At 37.3% G+C, this 24,197-nt stretch overlaps 2 protein-coding genes across 2 annotated transcripts; both read left to right on the top strand.

Moving 5' to 3' along the window:
• Positions 1–1,608: 1,608 nt before the first annotated feature.
• dnal1 (dynein, axonemal, light chain 1) lies at positions 1,609–6,287 on the top strand. The gene is made up of 8 exons (XM_067454569.1): positions 1,609–1,658; positions 2,266–2,304; positions 2,439–2,548; positions 2,662–2,717; positions 2,798–2,853; positions 2,931–3,057; positions 3,502–3,642; positions 3,714–6,287. Exons 1-8 carry the CDS (start codon positions 1,656–1,658, stop codon positions 3,761–3,763), a joined length of 582 nt encoding a protein of 193 aa, XP_067310670.1. The 5' UTR covers positions 1,609–1,655; the 3' UTR covers positions 3,764–6,287.
• An 893-nt stretch (positions 6,288–7,180) lies between these two features.
• On the top strand, positions 7,181–23,674 carry tedc1 (tubulin epsilon and delta complex 1). Its single transcript, XM_067455323.1, has 8 exons — positions 7,181–7,378; positions 8,105–8,195; positions 8,276–8,487; positions 12,046–12,222; positions 12,314–12,403; positions 15,071–15,157; positions 18,369–18,575; positions 19,383–23,674. The coding sequence occupies exons 1-8, from the start codon at positions 7,247–7,249 to the stop codon at positions 19,743–19,745; spliced, it is 1,359 nt and encodes a 452-aa protein (XP_067311424.1). The 5' UTR covers positions 7,181–7,246; the 3' UTR covers positions 19,746–23,674.
• Positions 23,675–24,197: the final 523 nt, after the last annotated feature.

Here is a 24,197-nt window from a genome sequence, read left to right as displayed (position 1 = left end):
AAGAGATCAGTCAATAAATGTGAAAAAGTAACTTGAGTTCCTTATTTTAAAAGTAACTCAGATATTTTATTGTTAATTGAAAAAAAGTGATCTAATTGCATAACTTGCATTACTTGTAATGCATTGCCCCATCACTGGATAGCCTTTATGCCTACTGTTTAACACTTTTTTGTTGTTGACTTTTTTTATACTTATTGTGGGAATTTAAGGCCCAGTCACATTACAAATGATAACTATAAAGATAACAATAAACATAGGTCTATAGTTCATAAAATTGTTCTCAATATTAAAGAATAGCAGAATTCACACCACAGTTAAAGATAACGGCACAGAGAACAGACATCACTGGAATTACTTTCAGAACGATTTTATCCAGCTGATAAAAGATAAAAACACAGCAGATCAGAATCCACCCTGCTTTAAAGAGCACAAGCTTTTAAATCTAGACATGCGCTTAGAATAAACAGAACGATACTGTCACCTGGTGTGGACACTAATGTATCTTGGTGTGAACGGGCCTTTACTCTTTAGTCTTGTTATTGATACCGATTTAATAAAAGTATGGGTTAAATCTCTCTCTCTCTCTCTCTCTCTCTCTCTCTCTCTCTCTCTCTCTCTCTCTCTCTCTCTCTCTTTCTCTCTGCTCTCTCTCTCTCTCTCTCTCTCTCTCTCTCTCTCACTCACACACTCACACACACACACACACACACACACACACACACACACACACACACACACACACACACACACACACACACACACACACACACACACACACACACACACACACACATGCGGGGAAAACATAAATAACATAAATAAAATTACATAACTGTTTATTCTATCCACTAACCCTACCCCTAAACACAACCCTCACAGAAAACCTTCTGCATTTTCACATTTTCAAAAAATACCAATATTAAAATTGTATTAGCTGTTTACCTCATGGGGACCAAAAATGTCTCCACAAGGTCAAAGATTACTGTGTGTGTCACGGTATGTCATCACAACATAGGGTTTACCAGGACCACACACACACGCACAGATTATGACTGTAATCATTGCTACATCACTCCCACCCAGTGGTCTGGCTGTGGAATCACACCGCAAACCCGTGATCCCATGAACTTGGACCAGTACAGTATTTGGACAGTATTAAAATTGAGCCAGATTGTACGGAATTCTCATTAGTATTTAATTGAATGGTCTTTATATTGTAAAAAAAAAAAATAAAAAAAAAATAAAAAAAGGGGGAAAAAAGTAATATTATTCAGTTTAAGCCTCCTCCGAGAAGTAGTGAAGATACCAATGAATAGTAGGCTATGCTGCTACAATGTGAATATACCAGGAATGAAAATTTAAAGAACATAAACTAAATAAAAGTAGGCCTAGGCCTATTGTTGTTGTGATGGTCTTATTTTTGTAAAGATGTATCATTTGTACTTTTTCCAGCATTATTCTATTTTCATTCCAACGATATCACAAATTATTATTAAGTTATTAAGTCAATATAATTATTTAGCTATCATATGGCAACGTGATCAGCGCGATGTTTATGTTGTCAGGCAGATTCCCTGCTCGTGTGCTCTTAGGAAACATCACGTTGCGCACGCGCGTTGCTTCAGGGTAGTTCCATAGCAACCGTAAAGAACAACATGGTGAGTTCCCATCCTGTTTGTGGCTTTAATACACTTTATTATGCGACGTTAATGGGTGCATAATGCATTGTTCTAAATAAGGAAAAAAGCGTTTGCTGTTTATAAAGAAAAGAGTACATTACTCATGATGCAAATACAAGCTGCATCAATGGTCATCACTTGAGTCAGGCTGTTACTGCAGACTAACATTTAGCCGCTTTGCTAGCTGTTAGTTATTAGCTAGTTAGGTTTTAAATGTGCACAGTTGTTTGTTTATTAGGTGTTAAACTTAGTATGAATATTAGGTTAAGATGTACAAATTGTGACAGACTATAGATTTCAACGTAATGTCTAGTGGACAGCGAGCTTGTTGTAAGTTAGCATTTGTATTTATTAATGAACTGGTGATTTTAATAACATATAACGTAGTAGTATATTTGTAGTAATACATTTTATTGTTGTTTTTGTTTATATATATATATATATATATATATATATATATATATATATATATATATATATATATATATATATTGCCATGACAAAGACAATAAACAGTACGTTATCTTACATTTCCATGAGTGACCAATCAATCAATCAATCAAGGTGTTATGTTATGTGTTTTCAGGCAAAAGCAACAACTATTAAAGAGGCCCTGGGGAAATGGGTAAAAACATATTACTAATTTTTTTTATAAATTAACTTTTTCCGAGTTTTAACCTATTATACATTCCTAGTATAAACTGTAGGTTATTTTCTGTGTGCTAATCATGTTTATTGATTTCACTTGGTTGTTACAAGGAGGAGAAAACAGGCGAAAAGGCGAGTGAGGCCACGGCAGTAAAGCTTTATGGCCAGATCCCTCCCATTGAAAAAATGGACGCATCCCTTTCTAATCTCGTCAACTGCGAGTGAGTCTAAATATACAGCTCCAATTTTAGTATGTTTTCTTATAAACCGTTTCCATGTGTGTCAGATATAATAACTCCCATTATAACTTCATTGTATATTCTGTCTTGCTTAGGAGATTATCCCTGTCTACAAACTGTATTGAAAAAATTGCCAACTTGAATGGACTAAGTAAGTACTCCCTTCAAATGCAAAACTGTCAAGTGCATTCGTCATGATCGCTGAACGGCTTATTAACATTTCTCTCCCAGAGAACCTCAAGATATTGTCCTTGGGGCGGAATAACATCAAAAACCTTAATGGACTTGTAAGTAAAGTAACAGAATGTTAATGATAACTTGAAGAATTCAGAGATAATTCCCACGCCTTATCTGTCCCCTACAGGAGGCAGTAGGTGATACTCTGGAGGAGCTGTGGATCTCTTATAATCTCATAGAAAAACTGAAGGGAATTCATGTCATGAAGAAACTCAAAGTGTTATACATGTCCAACAACTTGGTCAAGGATTGGGGTGAGCATGGAAAATGGACTCTCCTGAGAGTCTGATAGCAGCTTAGTCATGGTACTTAAAGGGTTGTTCACCCATAAATTAAAATTCTGTAATCATTTACTCCCCTTCATGTTGTTCCAAACCTGCATGAATTTCTTTCTTCTACTGAACACAAAAGATGATATTTTGAAGAATGTCAGTAACCTTACTGTTGATGAACTCCATTGACTTTCCATAGTATTTTTTTTCCCATACTATGGAAGGCAATGGGGTCCATCAACTGTAAACACTTATTCTTCTATATATTCTATATATAATATCTTATTTTTTGTTCAGCAGAAGAAGAAATAAATTAATTAAAGGTTTAGAACGACTGGAGAGTGAGTAAATGATGACAGAATTTTCATTTTTGGGTGAACTATCCCTTTAAAGGACGAGGATTTTATGAGACTGTTTGTTCCTTAGGTGAGTTTCTAAAGCTGGCGGATCTTCCATCATTGGTGGACCTTGTCTTTGTGGGGAATCCATTAGAAGAAAAGTATGCCACTGATGGCAATTGGATAGAAGAGGCCACTAAGAGGCTTCCCAAACTTAAAAAGCTAGATGGTAAGTGTCATATCTGTTTAAACATGAAGAAAAAAAAAGTTAATATGATAAAATCACAATTTCATTTTTAGGGAACCCTGTCATCAAACAAGAAGAGGAAGAAGCTGAAGGGGAGAGTTAATGTAATTTCTTTTAATATTCTAAAGCTGATGCATTTTTATTGTTCAAACACCAGCATTTTTACCTTTTAAAAGTCTGTGCAATATTTTTTTAGGTGTATTTATTACAAATTAAGATAAAAAGCTAAATCCATTTTCTTGAGCTTTAACTCTTTTTGAATAGATTTGAAAAGCACACACTTGACCCTCGTTTTGTTAGCGTTAGCACAAGCGAAGATACACAATCATAATTTATGGGTCGTGCAGAAGGACATTTTGGATGGTACTAATTACTTACACTGTAAAATTAATTGATGGGTGCCATTGTTACCTCAAATAATTATTTCTACTTTATCTATCCCTTAATATCACGTTATTAATTTAATATAACTTAATGTACTTATATTAAATAATATTTTTGACTTGAATACCCAGTTAATTTACATATTACCACCGGATGTACATATTAAAAGATATAGGGCCCTATCACACGGTGCAATGCGGTGCCAGGTGTCACTGAGTTTGTTTTGCTAGTTTCAGCCCAAAGCAGTTATAATTTTCATTCCTGCACCACGTTGTTTAAATGTCAAAGGCATTTACACCCATCTTCTTGCCCATTGGTTGGTCTGAAAATTAGGGTGTGTTCAGGCACATTTTTGGTGCGTTGCTATTTCGAGGCAACCAAAAACTGCATTTTTTTTGTGTGTGCAAAACTCTAAACACGTCCTCACTCATTAAAACACATATTTCACTGTGATGCACTTGTGTTAAAGTTAAACATAACTAAAACACAGTTGTCATCTTTTACACACAACGACTCAAAGGTGTTCACACTTATTTCTAATGATCAAACCAACTGTACAAAATAAGCCAGTTCAGTGCACCGGTGGAATAGATGGAAACAATCTAAAAAGGAGAGAAGGAAGAGTATGTGTAAGAGGTGGTGGACGAGGAGGAAGAGGATGAGAAGGAGCAGGGTTGTAAAGGCTGGAGTCGGCACACTGACTGGCAAGACACAACATTGCCTGTGATGTGGACAGATACAAAGATGTGATGCCGAGGCAGAATAAATCTTTTTGGACTTTGACTTTGCAGTTTTACAACTCTACAGTGACATGCTTTAAAAAAAAAAATGTTTTTACTTTGTGACTTTTGCAGTTGGACTACTATATTTTTTACAGGATGCAAGTGCTGAATATACAGGCATTCAGTACAATGCTACACTTGCAGCGCATACAGTATACTATTTTTCACCTTACTAGTGTAAATTGAGATTAGTACTTTTTTACGTCATTGCAAAATGTATTTACTTTGTTACAATATACTTTGCATGCGTTAGATCAGGGGTTTTCAAACTTTATGATGCAAAAGATCTCCAAATTAGATGAAACTTTTAGGGGGACCCCCTTCCTAAAATCCATCTATATATATTTTTATGGAAAAAAAATGTTTTAAACTGTTAGATAAATAGTAAGTGTGACATCATAAATACAACATATTGTTTCCCAACTTAAATTGACTATACTGAATGGTGGATGTATTTACCTGAAGAAGAACCTTTTCAATAAAAATTATTTATTTAAGCAACTTTCATAAAATTGTATGTAAGCAGCTTATGTACTGCGTTAAGACTGCCTTACAACTCCAGTGACCCCAGGGGACTAATGTGAGAAACTCACTGGAAAGATACAAAGTAAAACATATACAATTCTGGAAAGTATGCATATGGCAAGAAAAGAGAGAAACAGCATTCGGTAGACTTTGGCTTTTTATTCTCAATAATTTTCTGGGGACTTACGAACCTTCTGGAGGACTCCTCTGGGGATCCCCGGACCCCAGTTTGAAAACCCCTGCTTTAGATGCTGTGTTGTCCATTTTTTATGTAGTGTCTAATTAATCTGTAGTGTTTATATTTCGACTGGCTGTATATGATTTAAAAGCATTCTTTGATTTTTATTATTATTATTATTATTATTATAGCACAGATAAAAGATTTGAAGATTTGGTTTTATGTTTAAGGTTTTGAAAAATTTGTTTTAGCAAATCAGAAAATCTGTATTTTTCAGGGTTACCAATAACTTGTTCAATTGTAACAGTAAAATAAAAGCAAGTACAAAACTGCATGGATAGATGCATCAAGGGTATGACATGCTATAACCCATAACCTCTTCAGTGGTGCTATGATTTAGTGTGTCTCTATTACTCTAACAATTCTATGTATCTGAAGTTTATTAATGACTATAAGAAGGGCCATTTTAATTAAATGCATTTTCTAAAAAGCATATTTTTGTAATAATTTTCAGTACGCAAAACCCTTAATTGATTGGCAGTTATTCTTCTGTCATACAGTTTACTGTGTATTGTTTACACAAGTACTTAAAGCAAATTGCACATTGAGAGCAATTAAACACGTTGTAGCATTTCTTCATAGAGTAACTTCAGTGTATTGTGGAACTTAAAAGTTTCAATTTTATGAATGTGATTTCATTTTTTTTGTTAATATTTTAAGCATGTCTGTTTCTCAATAAAATACAAGTTTTCCTCTCTGCAAAAGTTATTTTGTTCTATTTTCAATTATGATAACATCACATTATCATTAATATTATGTAGGCCCTGGCATTGCCTTGTTAATCTGTATCAATCTGTATGGGATGAAAGCGGATGAAAGACAATCCTCTAACAGTAGGGGGCAGTAAAGTTCTTTAAGAAGTAAAGTTGTACACAATCTTAATTGTTTTGTTCATCTGTAAATAAAAAAAGACCTATGATTAGTGTGTATTCAGTGCGTTACCCAGTTATCATAAACGTTACATAATCACAAAATATGAGGGAAATGTTCCTCTTCTTTCAGATCCTTATAACAAAGGCATCATGGAGCGAAATAAAAAAAATATTTTTTATATATATATATATATATATATATATATATATATATATATATATATATATATATATATATATATATATATATATATATATATATATATATATACACACACACACACACACACACACACTCAAATAAAATATGCACATAAATCAAGAGTTTTGCAGATTTTTCCCCTCCATAAATATACATGTAACACTTCTGAAGATTGTGTCACGTTTGTTTCAAATGTTTCACGTTTAAATAATTTAAAGAAAAAACATGTTAAAGAGAAAGAAAAATATAAGAAAAAATTACAGGAAAGGATACGTGTGTACTTAAAATAAAGAAGAGGGATTTAAATGTCCATAGTTCCCATGGCTTTTGCAGTTTGAAAGTCCTTGTAAGGTTTCAAAATAATCTTCATGTCAGAGTTTGCAGTATTTCTGCACGACTGACTTTTAATGCAGACGTCATCCTGGTGGGCTGTCTACAATGCCTATTGGTCATGATTCACGCCAATCACGAAGCGCGCTAAAACAGCAACTAATCAAAACGGAGGAAATATCACCCAACTAGGAAGTAGCTGTTGTCTAACGACCGTCAAAAATGTCACCCTACTAACTTAGCTCGAAGAAAAATGCAGCGCGAAAAGAGTGTTAAAGTTAAAGAGGTCATCACTTCACTGTGTAAACTACTGTCTGGGTTAAACGTCGAGTCGATCCCGACAGCCGAGGCATTCAGAAGAGCCAAATTCAATAGAAAAGATTCGGTAAGGTCTACGTTATATGTGTGCTATTTTTTATATTTCCTGCCGAAGAATTGATTGACTTGTATAATATATAAAAGCCCCTACCCCTAAGCCTACCCATCACAGGAAACATTCTTCATTGTTATTTCTAAAAACTCATCCTGTATGATTTATAAGCATTTTGAAAAGTGGGGACATGGCCAATGTCCTCCTATTTCACCCTCTCCTTGTAATACCTATGTCATACTCATTTTATTATACACATTTGTGTCCTCATATTTCTCTCTCTTTCTCTCTCTCTCTTTAACACACACACACACAATTTTGTTCAGTCTGTGGTGTAAAAGGTTGTATTAACAATTAAAGAAAAAACACTTCAGCAAAACATTGTCAGGTCAAAGAGTCAAAGAGAATAATTTTGATCCCACATTTTTATAAATTTTACTGGTGGTCCACTGTATAAAGTTTTGGGTATAATATATTAGTTTACTTTATTTTGCTATCTTCACTTACATAAATTAACTATAGTGTCCTGCGCCCTACTAATAGAAAAATTATATTTGGTGTCTGACTAATTTTTGGTATGTATGTTACCATCTGAGACCCACTATGGGTATCAGCACTATGGTACCACTTCTTTCTCCCTTCCCCTCTCTCTCTAATTTGATTTAGGATAATTGGATATATAAGTCATCGTTAAATAGATAAACCTTGCTTAGTGTGCTCAAAAATATGCTTTGCTTTCAGGCGCTGGACATGTGGAGTTTGTTAAGTAGCCTTCTGCAGAGAGCCTTTGCACTGGATTGTGCGTGCCACTGCCGGGACTCTAAAGACTTTGGTAAAATTGCCCATTGCCCATAATATCAGTCCATGTGTGATACACTATTGTTTGTACAACCAACAGTGTTGTGCTTGCAGACATGCAGCTGCTGTATGTGAGGAGTGCTTTGTGGCACTGTGGCTATGGGGCCCCGTGGGTGGTGGGGCCCCGGCCACCCAGTGACATAGAAGAGGTGGGGAGCCGAGATCTGCTCCTGGCGCTCGGCTGGGTGCTGTCATCTGGGAATCTGTTGGACGTCCTGCTGGCAGAGAAGGTTCATCAGTTAGATATGCTCTTATCTGCACCAACGGTGAGCCCTAAGTTGAGAGATGACTAAATAATTTTAATATTTGCTTTTCTTTATTGATGTTAAACAATAGGATTTAGTAAGAAAAATCAAGTTTTTATATCAAATGTTATTCTATGTAAGGCCAGCAGAGAGCAGATTAACACTGAATTTTATGCAGATTGATGCTCACAGACTGGACTGGATATTCTTTAAAAAAAATCAACAGTGTTGTTACTGAAATCATATCAGCGGCCACTTAAGAACAGTACACAAGACTGAGACACTAAACCATTGTGGTTTCGTTTGCTCTTGGTTGACTAATCTAATTGACTTTCTAATAAAAAGCAATCATGACTAGAACACAATGAATAAAATCCTGTTTGCTTTTAGGATCAATTTTAAAGCGGTTTCATTCTTTTTGAAAGTCTAAAAGTAATTGGTTAAGTCCTAAAACTTGAATTAAATGGAGACTTTCTAAGTGTCAGGTTCATCTGTTTCGATGGTGCTTGCTAAGTCAAGCATCGCTATTGCTCATACCTAGGACTAATAATATTAACCTTAAGTATACATCAGCCTGTAACTTGTCCCACACTGTTTGTGCTGCAATCATGAGTGAAACCCCAAATGGTATGGTGCTTTTGATTCGTCACCTGGTTGATGATTAAAAAATCCTCACACTTTAAACTTACTTTAAAGGATTGGGACAAGTCATATCTACAAAACAGAATGTCAGAGACTTCAAGGTTTGCTCTTTTGTCTGCTAAGCTAGTAAGCTAGAAACCACTCAGAATACCCTGAACCTTTTAATTTAAAAAATTGAAATGGAACAGAGTTAATTAAAATCCTATTTGATTTGATCCATTTGAACGTTTTTCCACTCATTTATTATTTGTTTCAGTCAGTTTTTCCAAAGTTTATTTTGTCTTATGCACCATCACAACCTAACATTACAGTAAACCATAAATTTGTTCTTTCTAACTCCAGTTTTTATTAGCATATATTATTATCATCAGTTTAATAAAATACCCATTATAACAAAAAATAAGCAAACAGAATCTGTTATTCAATACCAGCATTTAGATATTCTACAGAACAAAAAAGGAGTGTTGCATTGTTCCTAAAACAAGTGCTGCATACAACTACATGGTGTCTTTATATATGTGCACATAAATCAGCATATTAGCATATTGAGCAGAAAATCAGCATATCAGAATGATTCCTCAAGGATCATGTGACACTGAACTGGAGTAAAGGCTGCTAAATATTCAGCGTTGCCATGACAGAAGTACATTACATTTCTAAACATGTTACAACAGTAAACAGTTATTTTGAATTTTATTAATTGTAATAACTTCACAATATTACAGTTTTTACTGTATTTTTGATCAAATAAATGCAGACTTGGTGAGAGAATTCTTTAAAAATATTTTAAATGTACTGCTATAGTTGTCATCTAAACAATTGCTAAAAGCAACACTTTTGTATTTTTCTTTTCCTTAATTTAAATTATTTTCTTTTCAGTAATTTTTCGCCGGGAGAGATTACTTTTCAAAACAAAGGCACAGCTTGATGATGCCTTGATTTTGCGGAGCTTTTATTATGCCGTATATGTCTGCTTCCACTTCTTCCGCTTATACGTATGTGGAGTAACACAGAGCTTATTTATCATATTAGATACATTTGAGTGTGTTGAAAGTTATGTTTTAATTAGAGCCGGGACTCGATTAAAAAAATTAATCTAATTAATTAGAGGCTTTGTAATTAATTAATCGAAATAAATCGCATTTTAATTGCATATAAATATTTGACCTGAGAACAATGACAAGTAATTTTTCACATGTATTTTTAGTATACCATTGAATAATGACTGAATACATAAGCTTAATCAACAAAATATTGTTTATTTATTTCAGTCCAGCAGACCAGCGCAATGTTTGCCATTAAGTGTAGCAAAAGTATATTTGTGATATCTGAGGCTCGATGTGCTGCGGTGATACGCAAATTCCTTGTTGTATAGCTTGCACACAACCATGCTCTTGACGACGCTTCCATTCTTTCGTTTTTTAAAACAAAATTTCCCATCCACGGGGCCAAGCAAAGCGGTCTCATCAGCTTCTTCGTTCATGTTCACTCATGCCCTGCGTCTCAATCAGCTCCCTAGTTCACTAGTCAGGGCACTGATCAGGACATAAGTCAATGGGCTGACTCCCTGATCAGTGCCCTGACTACTGAACTAGGGAGCTGATTGAGACGCACCCATGGTTTGTTGTTGTCGTGACTCCGGAGCGAGCGCTAGTTGGTGTTCCAGTATAATCGGTCCGTCGAAACTCTTTCAATGAAAAACTTTCCGCGGTGCAAAAATAAGTGTGGTTAATTTTTTTTTTTTTTTTGCGTAATTAATTAACGCGTTAAAGTCACGTAATTAATTAATCTTAATTAACGCGTTAAAGTCCCGGCCCTAGTTTTAATGCTACTCTGTGTATTCGATCGGGGCTACTATGAGACACTGCAGTAAGCTTGATTGATATTAGCCATGATATAAAACATGGTACTCACAGTAAATCAAGAAAACGAGATTTAAACAATAAGACTAACTGTCTTCAGCTAACAATGATTAGTTTTCTGTTGATGAATGTATCCAAACAGTTGCTCACCTGTCTAATAAAACATAATATATGAATGCGTCTTTGATGTTTCCATGGTTTCTACAAAATAAAACGCGGAAACGTGGGTATGATATCATAGATAGGCAACGCACGGCCACATATATATATATATATACCATCACCATCACAACCTAACATTACAGTAAACCATAAATTTGTTCTTTCTAACTCCAGTTTTTATTAGCATATATTATTATCATCAGTTTAATAAAATACCCATTATAACAAAAAATAAGCAAACAGAATCTGTTATTCAATACCAGCATTTAGATATTCTACAGAACAAAAAAGGAGTGTTGCATTGTTCCTAAAACAAGTGCTGCATACAACTACATGGTGTCTTTATATATGTGCACATAAATCAGCATATTAGCATATTGAGCAGAAAATCAGCAATTTTAAATAAAACGCGGAAACGTGGGTATGATATCATAGATAGGCAACGCACGGCCACATATATATGATATGAGCAAAACGCGGAAACGTGGGTATGATATCATAGATAGGCAACGCACGGCCACATATATATGATATGAGCAAAACGCGGAAACGTGGGTATGATATCATAGATAGGCAACGCACGGCCACATATATATGATATGAGCAAAACGCGGAAACGTGGGTATGATATCATAGATAGGCAACGCACGGCCACATACATATATATATATATATATATATATATATATATATATATATATATTGTGATTTCTGTTTTATTATCAATGCAAAATCAAAATCTCCCTGAAAACAATTTGGGTTTCACATCTTCTCAGGGTTAAATCATAAAACCTTAATCTACTGAAGGTTTTCTTCATTGTACGATTTGATTTGTATGTTTGCCTCCAGATAATAAAATGGTGCTTAAAAGTTATTGTTATGATTTTTCCTAATATGTTTGTGGACATGTAAGTTCCCCCAAGGTCTAATACATGGAGATGATGACGTTGTGGCTTGTGGACCAGGAGAGGATGCCACAGTGAAGACGGATCAGGCACTACAGACACTGCGGTGGCGGTATGGGAAACTAAGGCTCCAGTGGAAGAGCTTACTTTCAGCTCAGGAAGAGAGGTCCAAATTCACTCATAGGGCAAGTCACTTAACACATTATAATAATAAAAAACAGCATATTTGTATTGAAATGCAGAAATGAAATAAAATCCTGTGATCTTTTTCTCTAGGTTATCTCCAATATCAGTCCCTCTGCTGTCTGTCAGCATCATGTCGCTGGTTCCCATCACAGCAACACGACATCAACTGCATTTGACAAGGTGACGTGAAAATACTGGAATATTTGAATGAAATATTGGCATGAGGTCATGTAGGTCTTGTGATTTCTCCATTAAACACAAGGCAAGTGTTATGAGTTCAGACCCTGATCATTGTTATTACATGACAAGTGACACCTTTACTAAATTAGATTCTCTCCAGAGATTTCTCATCGCATTTGTATTCCTTTGGTGTATGTTAAGTGCTTCTATCCGTCATCAGAGCATATGGTGATCAGCGCTCGATAATAACTGCCGTAAGCTAGGTAACAAGCTCATTTCAATCGGCGAATGATTGCATGCAGCTGTCAATGTGTTTTTCATCCCCTGGCTTATTCTGGAGAAAGCTGAAATGAAGCATCCAACTCTATGTACCTGCCGCCCTGTTCTTTGGTGTGACAGATTGACACGGTGGGAAATCCTGCTTGTTTGAAGAGTGTGGATCTTGATCTTTAAAGTCAAAAGGCCCACATTCTCCTGTTCATTTCCTTTGCTTTTTAGGAGTATTTTATCTCAGAGAAAAAGTCTCCCTTCTGACATTCAACGAAGGGGCTGTTTTTGTAAGGCAGGTTGTTTAGAGTGTCTTAAAGTGTGAAAAAGGACAAGTGGGATATAGAAAAAGTGAGTGAAAGATGAAAATAAGTGACATTATGTGAAAAAGACTTTTTTTTGTGTGTTTGTGTGTGTGTGTGTGTGTGTGTGTGTGTGTGTGTGTGTGTGTGTGTGTGTGTGTGTGTGTGTGTGTGTGTGTGTGTGTGTGTGTGTGTGTGTGTGTGTGTGTGTGTGTGTGTGTGTGTGTGTGTGTGTTTTATAAATGCTGCTACTTAGGCCTTGGATTCTTTTTTCCTAATCAGAGGAATGGTTATTTCAAACAGCGATTGTGGCAAGTAGAAGCAAAATGTTTAGTGCAAGAAGTAGTAAGAAGGAATAGTTTTTATTTATGAGAACTCATAAAAAAATTATAATAATACTATACACTACATATTACACAGCAATATTTATCCATTTTCCACCAAAAATATTAAACGGCACAAACTGGTTTCACATTGATAGTAAGAAATGGTCTTTAGCACATTAGAATGATTTCTGAAGGATCATGTGAGCTCAAACAGTAGAGCATGGCGCTAGCAACGCTAAGGTCATGGGTTCGATTCCCAGGGAAAGCAAGAATTGAGAAAAATGTAAAACATGTGTGCCTGCGATGCAATGTAAGTCGCTTTGGATAAAAGCGTCTGTCTGCCAAATGCATAAATGTAAATGTAAACTTTGGCATGAATTACAGGTGCTGGTCATATAATTAGAATATCATCAAAAAGTTGATTTATTTCACTTGTGATTTTTCTTAGTTGTCAGTTATAATCATCAACATTAAAATAAATAAACATTTAAAATATACCAGTCTGTGTGTAATGAATGAATATAATATACAAGTTTCACTTTTTGAATGGAATTAGTGAAATAAATCAACTTTTTTGCTTACCTATAATAATTAATTAATATAATAAATAATTATTACCTATAATAAATACCTATAATAAATAAATAATTATTTGGAAAAAATTAGAAACAAGCTATTATTTAATTGTATTTTACAAATGACTGTTTTTACTGTCTTTGACCAATTGAATTAATGAAGAGCAATCAAATTATTTAATTTTAATAAAAGAAATGTAATTAAAAAGCTATTAAGCAAATTAAACAATGTTTTGAATCGACTAATGGGAATGGACAGTTGTAAGAAATGATTTGTATAAATGACAAAAACATTTTTTGATTTTGCTGCTAAGCTTTAAATCAATGTACTGGCAGTAAAAGCTGCCTCTAACCTGTATATTACATATAAAATTATGATTGTCTTGTTTTTGTGTAATTGCACAGCAAACCCTTGTTCAGTGTTAAGAAACAAATCTCTTCCCTGAAATCGTGCCATGCTGCACCTGGTTAGGCGTGCTATGTACTGTCATACACACAGAGTCACACGTGTGGCAGGCATGAAATGGGCATACTGACACTTCATTGGTCAACTTAATGGCATCACCGTTATATTAGACATATTACAAGTGTCCAACTCTTCTTGTAGCGCTCACTGCTCATGATGTTAGTGAAGGATTTGGGACTGCACATTCTTCTGGTGAGACCAGTCAATCAGAATTCACAGTAATTAGTCATGTGTGGCTCCAATAATTAGCTCAAAACATCCTGGCAGCAGAGCCAAACGCCCATGAGCAAAGATTTCAGATTGCATGTCTTGCCTATAATACTAACTAATAGTTTTCTCAGTTATTCTAGTCCTTGGACAGTCACGTCTAAGTGTGTGAAGTATACAATGTGGGATGTGTTCAGACACAGGCTAATAGATCTCTCTTCTCAAGCCCGTGTAAGGCATGGTGGGCAGCTCAGGGATCTCTCCCTCCCCATTGCCCTTCAGCCTGTGTGGGGTGCTGAGAGAAGTTATCAGCCTAAGTCCCTGGAGCGCTTCTGTCTAACCGCAGAGACGTGAGGTATTAGCTGAGCTCCTACAGGGAAAAATTGCCCCTGAGTACAGATCAAAGCAGCTGCCAAGTGTGCACAACACTGTACTTGCACTGTAGGACACTGGGTTTTATTGTTTTTAAAACAACAGCGCTACCCTGCGTGTAATCAGGATTTCTTTGTTACATTTTATTTCAGGAGCTGGAGCGGATACAAGCACTGAATGGGATTCTGGAGGCGTATATGGATTGGAAACTCCATGAGCATTTATTCTGGTGCTGGATGGTATGTATGCTCAGTTCCATGCAAAAATGAATTTAAGATTCAAACTCGCGCTCCTTTATCTAAAATTCTGTTTGTTCACGCATTCACATGACTGTTCAGCCCCAGTTATTTATGCATGGCTGGTTCATTGAGACAGATGTGGGAGATTTTCAACACTATCAAATTAGCTTACTCTGAAAAGTTACCAAATGAAGCTAAATTGAATTTGTATATTATTTGTATATAGTGTTGTAGAGAGCCACACTGACGGTCTTCCCGCAGTAACCTTGCCTAGCTTTGAGTTGTCACTCACGGTGATGCACGGTCGCTCCAGGACTCTGAATCTGGCAGACAAGAGCCCTTACTCATGCTGGCACCTCTCCAGTTTGAAATGAAGTTGTAAAGAAGTCCCGGCTAGCAGGAGTGGGTCCTGAGCACTTGGCAGGGTTTTCATTTTTCACTCTCATTGTGAATTTTGAAGTAAAATGGGATGTTTTAACTGCTATTCAGTAAGAGTGGTGAGCTCATGGGTGTCTTTCAGATGGATAAATGGTGGAGGGCTTTTCTTTTCTCACTTCCAGCACATCCGACTATTGAAATGATTACTTTTCTCTTACAGTTTTATGTTGTACCTCAATATAAGTCGCACAATCAGAATAAAGCACATTGTGATGGTTCACTGAATGTGATGGTTAATATCAAATTGAGTTGTAAAAATACTTTAAACCTTATTAATTACATTTTAGGTGCCTTTTACTGAGAAATTCAATCTAGAGTTTTAAAAGGCAGACAAAAGTTCCCCGGTCCAAAGAACAGGAAGAAAAGGAATGGAAATCAAATAGCATGCCCACTGCATCAATGGGAAATCTATAGTCCTTGATGAAAGCCAAACATTTTGGGGACGGATTGCTATTTGGGCAGGATTGTTTTGTCACTGTCCACACAAGAGTGATGCTCTTAAGCTTCAGATTTTGGTAGAGTCGCTGTTGATTAGCACAGGTTCTTAAAGAATTGATTTTCTTTGGAGGTGCTCACACAAATTCTGACTTTGACAAATCTGGATCGGCTACTCAAAACACGTTGATGATTATTCTGAAGTGTTGGGAAATGTTGTAGCTGAACTGTTTCAACAAGAAAACAATCAGTCGTGCTTGCTGTTGTTATTGCTCATGCGTAGGGTTATTAGATTATTCTAAACTCCTTAAGGCCCTTTCACGCTAACACCGTGGCCTAACCAGATGTAATGCAACAAGAATACTGCTGAAAGAAATTTGTCTGTCAACACCAGAGAAAATTGATCAGAAATAACAGCCAATCACACGAGTGTCTACTGTCGTTTCCTATTAGTTTGGTCTTACTTAAATAACATAGCAGTCACAATCTTAAGTTTCATTTCCCGTACAATGGCATAAATTGCTGCAAGTCATTTGTCTGGCTATCACCAGACCAAGCTCAATTTAAAATTGAACATTGGTCTGGATAGTCTGCTCTGTATTTTCTACTGCACAAGGGGCATAATCAACTGGCATTATTCAAATAACTCTGTACGCAATTGGATAGTCCTTCAACCAATCAGACAACAAGAGGCGTGATCAACAGGCATCGACCCATCATTTCTATATCCGTCATCGTGTTAAACCCACCCATTGCATGCCAGGTGGATAAGCCAGTCTGTGATTGGTTCCCACAAAAGTGTAACAGAAGCAGTAGAAATGAATGTACAGGTTTCCAGACTGAGTTGCTGGGCGAAATCAAATCGCTGGCAGAACAGGCCGGGTTTACCCAGTCTAGCAAGTCATGACTGTTTCTCAAAACTGTAGCAACTTTACCACACATCGATCAGTCAAACTATGTTGGTTCAACATACAATGTTGTCACAATCAACATCATACAACACTAACTTCAAGATTTAATTAATGTCAGATTTATTGCTGTAATAATGAACATGCCATCTATTTTTCAATTTTTGTTCTCAGTTGTCTTATTCAAATTCCATCAAATTCCAGAGGTTCTGATGTATAGTAACTTTCTTATAGAGCGTTAAATCTCTAACATGAAACCACATTTTAACCACAGGTCGAGAGCTGTAGTTCCAACTTTGCTGTGCTCTTTGCAAATGTTTGTTGGTTGGTACTATGGTTTTGGGAAACAATGAACATGCAACTATAGTTGGCTTATGTTGCTTTTGGAAAATGCACCCTAGATCCATGTAAAATCTTGGTTTGGGTTTTTCTTTTGTTGCAATTCATCGCAGTGGATCAAATAACCTAATATTAACCTAACATTCATATACTAGGGAATGAGTACCCACCTTCCCTCATATCTTAGCGCTAATCCTAATTAAACACCTGAAGTAAACCAGCTAATCAAAGTTTTCATAATTACTAGAAACGCCTTGCTGTTTTAGAAAACATTTGTTTAGATGCGGAGTCGATGTCAAATGGTTGCACTCAGTGAGCAACTGGTGCTACCTGTAGCTATTTTTTACCTCAACACAACTCAAAAAACTTAGACGACGCCACATTGTACGGCTTTTTAATTTTCAGTCTAAGGGCAACAGGAGAAGTGATGTAAGTCTTTACTGCTTTCCTAGTGGCATGAAAAGGAGAAAAAAGGGAAGATGCCTTCTCTCCACTTTAGCCCTGATGACTTTGGCCAGTGTTTACCGAGTCACACACATCCACTGACTGTGCAACTAAGCAAAATGGCACCCCACTTTGTCCAAAGTATATATAAAACCATGTGGATTTTCTATCCATTGGGCTTTCCTGTAGCTCAAACAGTAGAGCATGGCGCTAGCAACACCAAGGTCATGGGTTCGATTCCCAGGGAAAGCAATAACTGACAAAAATGTAAAATGTGTACCTTAAAATGCAATGTAAGTCGCTTTGGATAAAAGCGTCTGCCAAATGCATAAAAGTAAATGTTCTAAACTTGTATGGATTTTCTACTATATATTTCAGTAAGAGACAACATTTAAGTTTTATTAAGCCATACAATTCTTAACACCAGGGGTTCCCTTTAAAGAAAAAAAACCTGACGAAAAGCAAACTACACAGTATGCATGTTTTTGTAAACGAGAAACTTCTGAGAAATTTTCTGATAGTTCTTTAGTAAATGATTTCAAAGAGAACTTTTCACTGTTCTGGCATGGCTTGAGCACAGTGCATCTCAATCGATGCAGAAGTGTTTCTGACAGACCTGTTGCACTCATGCCATTGTCTTCGTGCAGGACAGCGTAATCGACAGCTCCCAAGCCGATGTGTCCGAGGTGGAGCCTGCCGACTGGCCACCTGGGGAGCGGGCTGTCACGGTGAGGTGTCCCCACGGCGACAAGACCAGGAGAGCAGTCAGACAACTTGACAAGATGCTGCTAAGGCTACAGACAGAACTGAGAGCCAGACGAATAAAGCAGTCCACTCTCACACTCCCCTCACAGGTAATGACCCGCCAGTAGGTGAGATCCACCTGCATAAGTGCAGATGGGAAGGCTTCAACTTATAATAAGGCCAGGATTTCACTGTATGAAGTTTTAAAATTCAAGCTCTTGTCAGTTTTGCTGCTTGAGATGTTGACAGTCAAGATTTATATGAACTCATTCACACATAGATGTGTTTATCACACAATGATTTTATGTCCCAGCAATACACAAAAAAAGTGATAACTCAATTTTTTTTTTTTTTTTATGTTGTTTAATAATGACCTATTATTATTATTATTCTTTGGGTTTCCATAGCTTCCAATTCCCCAAGGCAAATGATTTGTTCTGTGCATGTGTAATATCATATTTTATTACCTGTTCAAAGGTAGTACCAGCAGACTTCAGATGTGTCCTAATATTCCGACAATGAGGGAGGATAGTGCTAAAAGCATTATATAAACTAGGTCATCTCATCATTGCATTCTTTTATCGCCTGAATAAATTACACTTAATTCGATGTGGTGGGTCCGATGGATAATTAGGTGGTCTTTGTGATGTGGTAAATCCACAGATCTAACGTATTATGATAAATGGCCTTCCGCTATGGCTGCGGTCTTATTCTGAATGTCTGAGGCTGAACTTTCTTCACATGAATTCTAAACACATTCCTTGTGATGCAAGAGACACTGACGATTATACTCCCACGTACTTGATCATCTGGGCTGCCGCAATACCTTTCTTTTTGATATTAGTATCTTTTTGATGTTTGATCAGTATTCCTGTCTGTTGAGATCATCAGTCTTAGCAAGCTCTCGTTCTCATTAGGGGGAACGTCAGGGGGCTTCGCGGCTCTCTGAGAGGCAGAGAATGGAGGTGGAGAAGAAGGTTGCAGGCTATTTAGAAGGTCTACATCTTACCAACACCTCCGGAATCACATCAAGTGGCTTTTTGCCATGTCTCCAAGATCCACAGCCCATAAAGCCACCTCACAGATTCCACAACGGAGAGCCTGGCCTGGCTGTGACAGCTGGGAAGCCCCAGGCATCGACGGCACTGGCCGAGCTGAGGGAGAGGGAGGCTGTGCTGCAATGGCAGCTGGAGGGATTGAGGCAAAATATGAGAGTGGACTTGCAAAGAAAGGCCAGCACAATAGAGGGGGTGGTCCTCATCCCACCAATTAAGAGATAAACACACTTTGTGTCATTACATGCACTGGGATCCTGACATAAAATGACAAAACAAGGTGAACATATTAGAGTTTTGGTTTCCTGCTTTTTCTGTGGAATTCTAAAGAGAGAATCTTTCGATCAAATGCCTGCTGCAATGTGACTGTCTGTCTTTGGACAATAAAGACACTTTTTCAAGGGCATTTCGTCTATACTTGAATTTAAAAAGAAAAATGAAATGATAGCTTATTTTGACTAAGAAACGTATCAAGCCACACTCTGAAAAACAACTATAATGACTCCGACTCAACTAAAAGGCTGACCCTTTATTACTTCTGTGTACTCTGTGGCGCGCTAGAGGAAATGGAAGACATTTTGAAACATTTTTTTTTAATGTCTGCTACTTTTAGAGTGCAGAACGTCCCACAGTTTCCAAAGTAGGTCATTCTTTCTGTTGCTTTCCGAACCTGTGAAAGTTAGGATCGAAGTTTGAGAAAAATCAAACACCAGTAATGATTAGCAGCTCCCTGCTGAGATCCAAACCAAATTTTACTGAGCGCTTCATAACATGAGAGGATTTCGCCTTTCAAGGCCAAGTCCGTTAGTACCAGCCATTTGGTGTGGTCTCAATTACATTTGGAAAGCAGTAAACAAACTAGGTGTGCAAGATAACATGAGCTGTTGGGCAAATTAAAGAAGCTGGCACAGGCCACAGTATTAGCTGATTAAGAAAGTCATTTCCAACACTGATTTTCATTAGGATTATAAACAGAAATCCTAATCTAGACGCTGTACAGAGCATGACGAGTTCTAAAAGGATTTTCTCTCCATTACCTTCGGCCTCCTTATCTAGGCCAGAATTGCTGTTTACAACTGAGGGAATGCAAACACACAGACACACATTTCCCTGATGTTTGATGTGTGCTCTAAATGAACGAAGACTTGTGAAGCTGAAATTCCAGGTTATAATTATGCTGTATTGTCAAGAGGGTCAACCAATGTCAAGCCAAGAGCTAGTGTGGATGGGTTCTTCATCACCTGCAGCTCTCTGATGAATATTTCAATAATTAGATGCCGCAGGTGTGTGAAACAAGTCTGAATGACGCTTTTTTTGGCATCTGTGTTAACAGGTTGCTTATTTTCACACTTGTGTAATGTGGTTCTGCACTGCATCTGCAAGTAGAGTTCTCAAGCTGAACTGGTTTTTGTGCATGCTGAACTCAATGCAGCAAAACCTATTTATCAGCTCTGTATTTTACAATATAGGCTTTTATGAAACAATATAAAATTGTGAACGACTTCTCATCTTTTGGGGTCGCAATTACTTTACAATTACACACTAGTCTCAGCTTCAAGCCGACCACACAGACTGTTCACTGGCTGTTTAATGCATATTGCAGACAAAGCTGGAAAGCACTTTCTCATCTGGCAAGCTCTAATCTGAGCGGCTGATTTGTACTTCACTGATTAAGTGGACACTGGTTTTTTTCATCAGTCTGCTTGGAAACAAGTGAAAATATCTGAATCTTCCAACGTTTGCCCAATTATCAAATCTTTAAGATTTTATTTTTTTATTTTTGTAATATTATTGATATACTATTGTTAATTAAACTATTATTTACATATGGTTTTACTTTATTTACCTATTGTAAATAAAGTAAAACTACACTCACCTAAAGGATTATTAGGAACACCTGTTTAATTTCTCATTAATGCAATTATCTGATCAACCAATCACATGGCAGTTGCTTCAATGCATTTAGGGGTGTGGTCCTGGTCAAGACAATCTCCTGAACTCCAAACTGAATGTCACAATGGGAAAGAAAGGTGATTTAAGCAATTTTTAGCATGGCATGGTTGTTGGTGCCAAACAGGCTGGTCTGAGTATTTCGTATCTGCTCAGTTACTGGGATTTTCATGCACAACCATTTCTAGGGTTTTCAAAGAATGGTGTGAAAAGGGAAAAACATCCATTATGCTGCAGTCCTGTGGGTGAAAATGCCTTTTTATGCTAGAGGTCAGAAGAGAATGGGCTGACTGATTCAAGCTGATAGAAGAGCAACTTTGAGTGAAATAACCACTCGTTACAACCGAGGTATGCAGCAAAGCATTTGTGAAGCCACAACACGCACAACCTTGAGGCGGATGGGCTACAACAGCAGAAGACCCCACCGGGTACCACTCATCTCCACTACAAATAGGAAAAACGAGGCTACAATTTGCACAGGCTCACCAAAATTGGACAGTTGAAGACTGGAAAAATGTTGCCTGGTCTGATGAGTCTCAATTTCTGTTGAGACATTCAGATGGGTGAGCCAGAATTTGGTGTAAACAGAATGAGAACATGGATCCATCATGCCTTGTTACCACTGTGCAGGCTGGTGGTGGTGGTGTAATGGTGTGGGGATGTTTTCTTGGCACACTTTAGGCCCCTTAGTGCCAATTGGGCATTGTTTAAATGCCACAGCCTACCTGAGCATTGTTTCTGACCATGTCCATCCCTTTATGACCACCATGTACCCATCCTCCAATGTCTACTTCCAGCAGGATAATGCACCATGTCACAAAGCTCAAATCATTTCAAATTGGTTTCTTGAACATGACAATGAGTTCACTGTACTAAAATGGCCCCCACAGTCACCAGATCACAACCCAATAGAGCATCTTTGGGATGTGGTGGAACGGGAGCTTCGTGCCCTGGATGTGCATCCCACAAATCTCCACCATTTGCAAGATGCTATCTCTTCAATATAGGCTAACATTTCTAAAGAATGCTTTCTGCACCTTGTTGAATCAATGCCACGTATAATTAAGGCAGTTCTGAAGGCGAAAGGGGGTCAAACATAGTATTAGTATGGTGCTCCTAATAATCTTTTAGGTGAGTGTATATTGTCAATATTTTAATTTAGATTATTTTTTATTATCTGTTTTCACTTAACTTTTAGCTTAAATAATTAGTCTTTTTAATGTTTTATAATTTTTTTGTTTATATATTTATATGTATTTATATATTTTTTGTATATATGTTCCATGTGATATCATGTGCCATCGTTTTATCCAAAACTAAGTTCTATCATCATTTAATCATTACTGAAACAATCCAATACATCCATATTGTATGTATGTGTAAACATTATGCTCAAATTAAATGCTTACAAATCCTAATGAGATCTGGCTTTTGGGATTTGTAAATCATGTACCATTTGGACATAAATATGGTCCCTTGCCTTATGTAAATTAATTTTATGATGAGCAAATGCTGGCTGTAATAATTTCTCCAATAACTTTTATAATTTATGTCTGTTATCAAAGGAAATACTCCCTAATGTGGAAACCCAGAAATCACAGTTGGCTGTCTGTGTGGAAGCTCAGCACGTCTCATGTTGGCGTTGCGCTAATGTGCTGCAGATGTAGGCTCAACATCACTTACTAAAATTAAAAGTAAGTGATGTTGAGCTCTTAAAATCACAAAGTCTGCTAGTCCTCTCAGTCAGAAGCCTTATTAGACCCGTCCCTGCGGGTCCAAAGTCATTCTTCCAGTACACATCCAAGCCAGTCCTAGCGCTCTTTACTTATTACAAAACGGCAGCTTCCATCTGGAGATGAACATGATACTGCAGTGCCACAAATGAGAACGTGGCACAGACAGACAGTGTGTCCAAAGGCACTGTGCCTAATGGATGGCGACAGGGTCAGTGCGGCACCGCTGCACACTCCACCGCTGCTCATTTAGACAGGAGGCCATTAGAGAAGGCGTTGCCGTGATGGCTCTGAAAGGTACTCGGCTGGAAAGAGACTTGAGCCATCCTTCACGGAGCTAGAGCAGACCGCTTTACCCTTGAGAACCCTGATGTACAATGGGGCCTCGCTAAGTACCCACAGTGCAGAACTACAGAGCGTTTTGCAAGATTCGCCTTGGTATGTATCTTTTTAATTGGCTAAACTGTGTTTTCTCTTCACCTTCTGTTGCAGACGGGGGGCAGAGGGTCGAGGGGGCACGACTCAGAGTTTTCTTGGAGCTCTGAACGGTGCGCGCAAGCAGGGAGATGAATCAGACTAATTAATGAAGCCGAGGTGTTTGGTGCACAGGGATGATGCCTCGCTTTCATCTTCTTTCAAAGGTGTAAGAACACAAAAGCCATCTAACCGCCAGTGCCAGACATAGTGACAGCGGAAAAATGAAGAGTTTACCGCAGGCGGAGGGTTTGAACCCCTCATAAAACATGGAGTACAGCAGCCTCCGCAGCTCAGGGACATAATGCAGATAAAGTACTTCAGGGTGGAAAAATGTTTATGAGTTCATCAAATACAGGCACAGAAAGCCTGATTTATTGGGAGATGCTAGCTTAGTATTTCACCAAAAATCTTTTCTGAACATGTACCTCTGCTGATGTTGTGGTGCAAGGGGTTTTCAAGGGGGCCACGAGAGAGTGTTAGGAATCTGTGAAAACTTGAGAGAGAGAAAAAAGACCTT

The sequence above is a fragment of the Pseudorasbora parva genome, chromosome 10, assembly GCF_024679245.1.
Source record: "Pseudorasbora parva isolate DD20220531a chromosome 10, ASM2467924v1, whole genome shotgun sequence".
In the NCBI taxonomy this organism is placed as follows: domain Eukaryota; kingdom Metazoa; phylum Chordata; class Actinopteri; order Cypriniformes; family Gobionidae; genus Pseudorasbora; species Pseudorasbora parva.
Note: the sequence above shows the minus strand (reverse complement) of the source record. Positions and strands in the feature narration are given on the sequence as shown.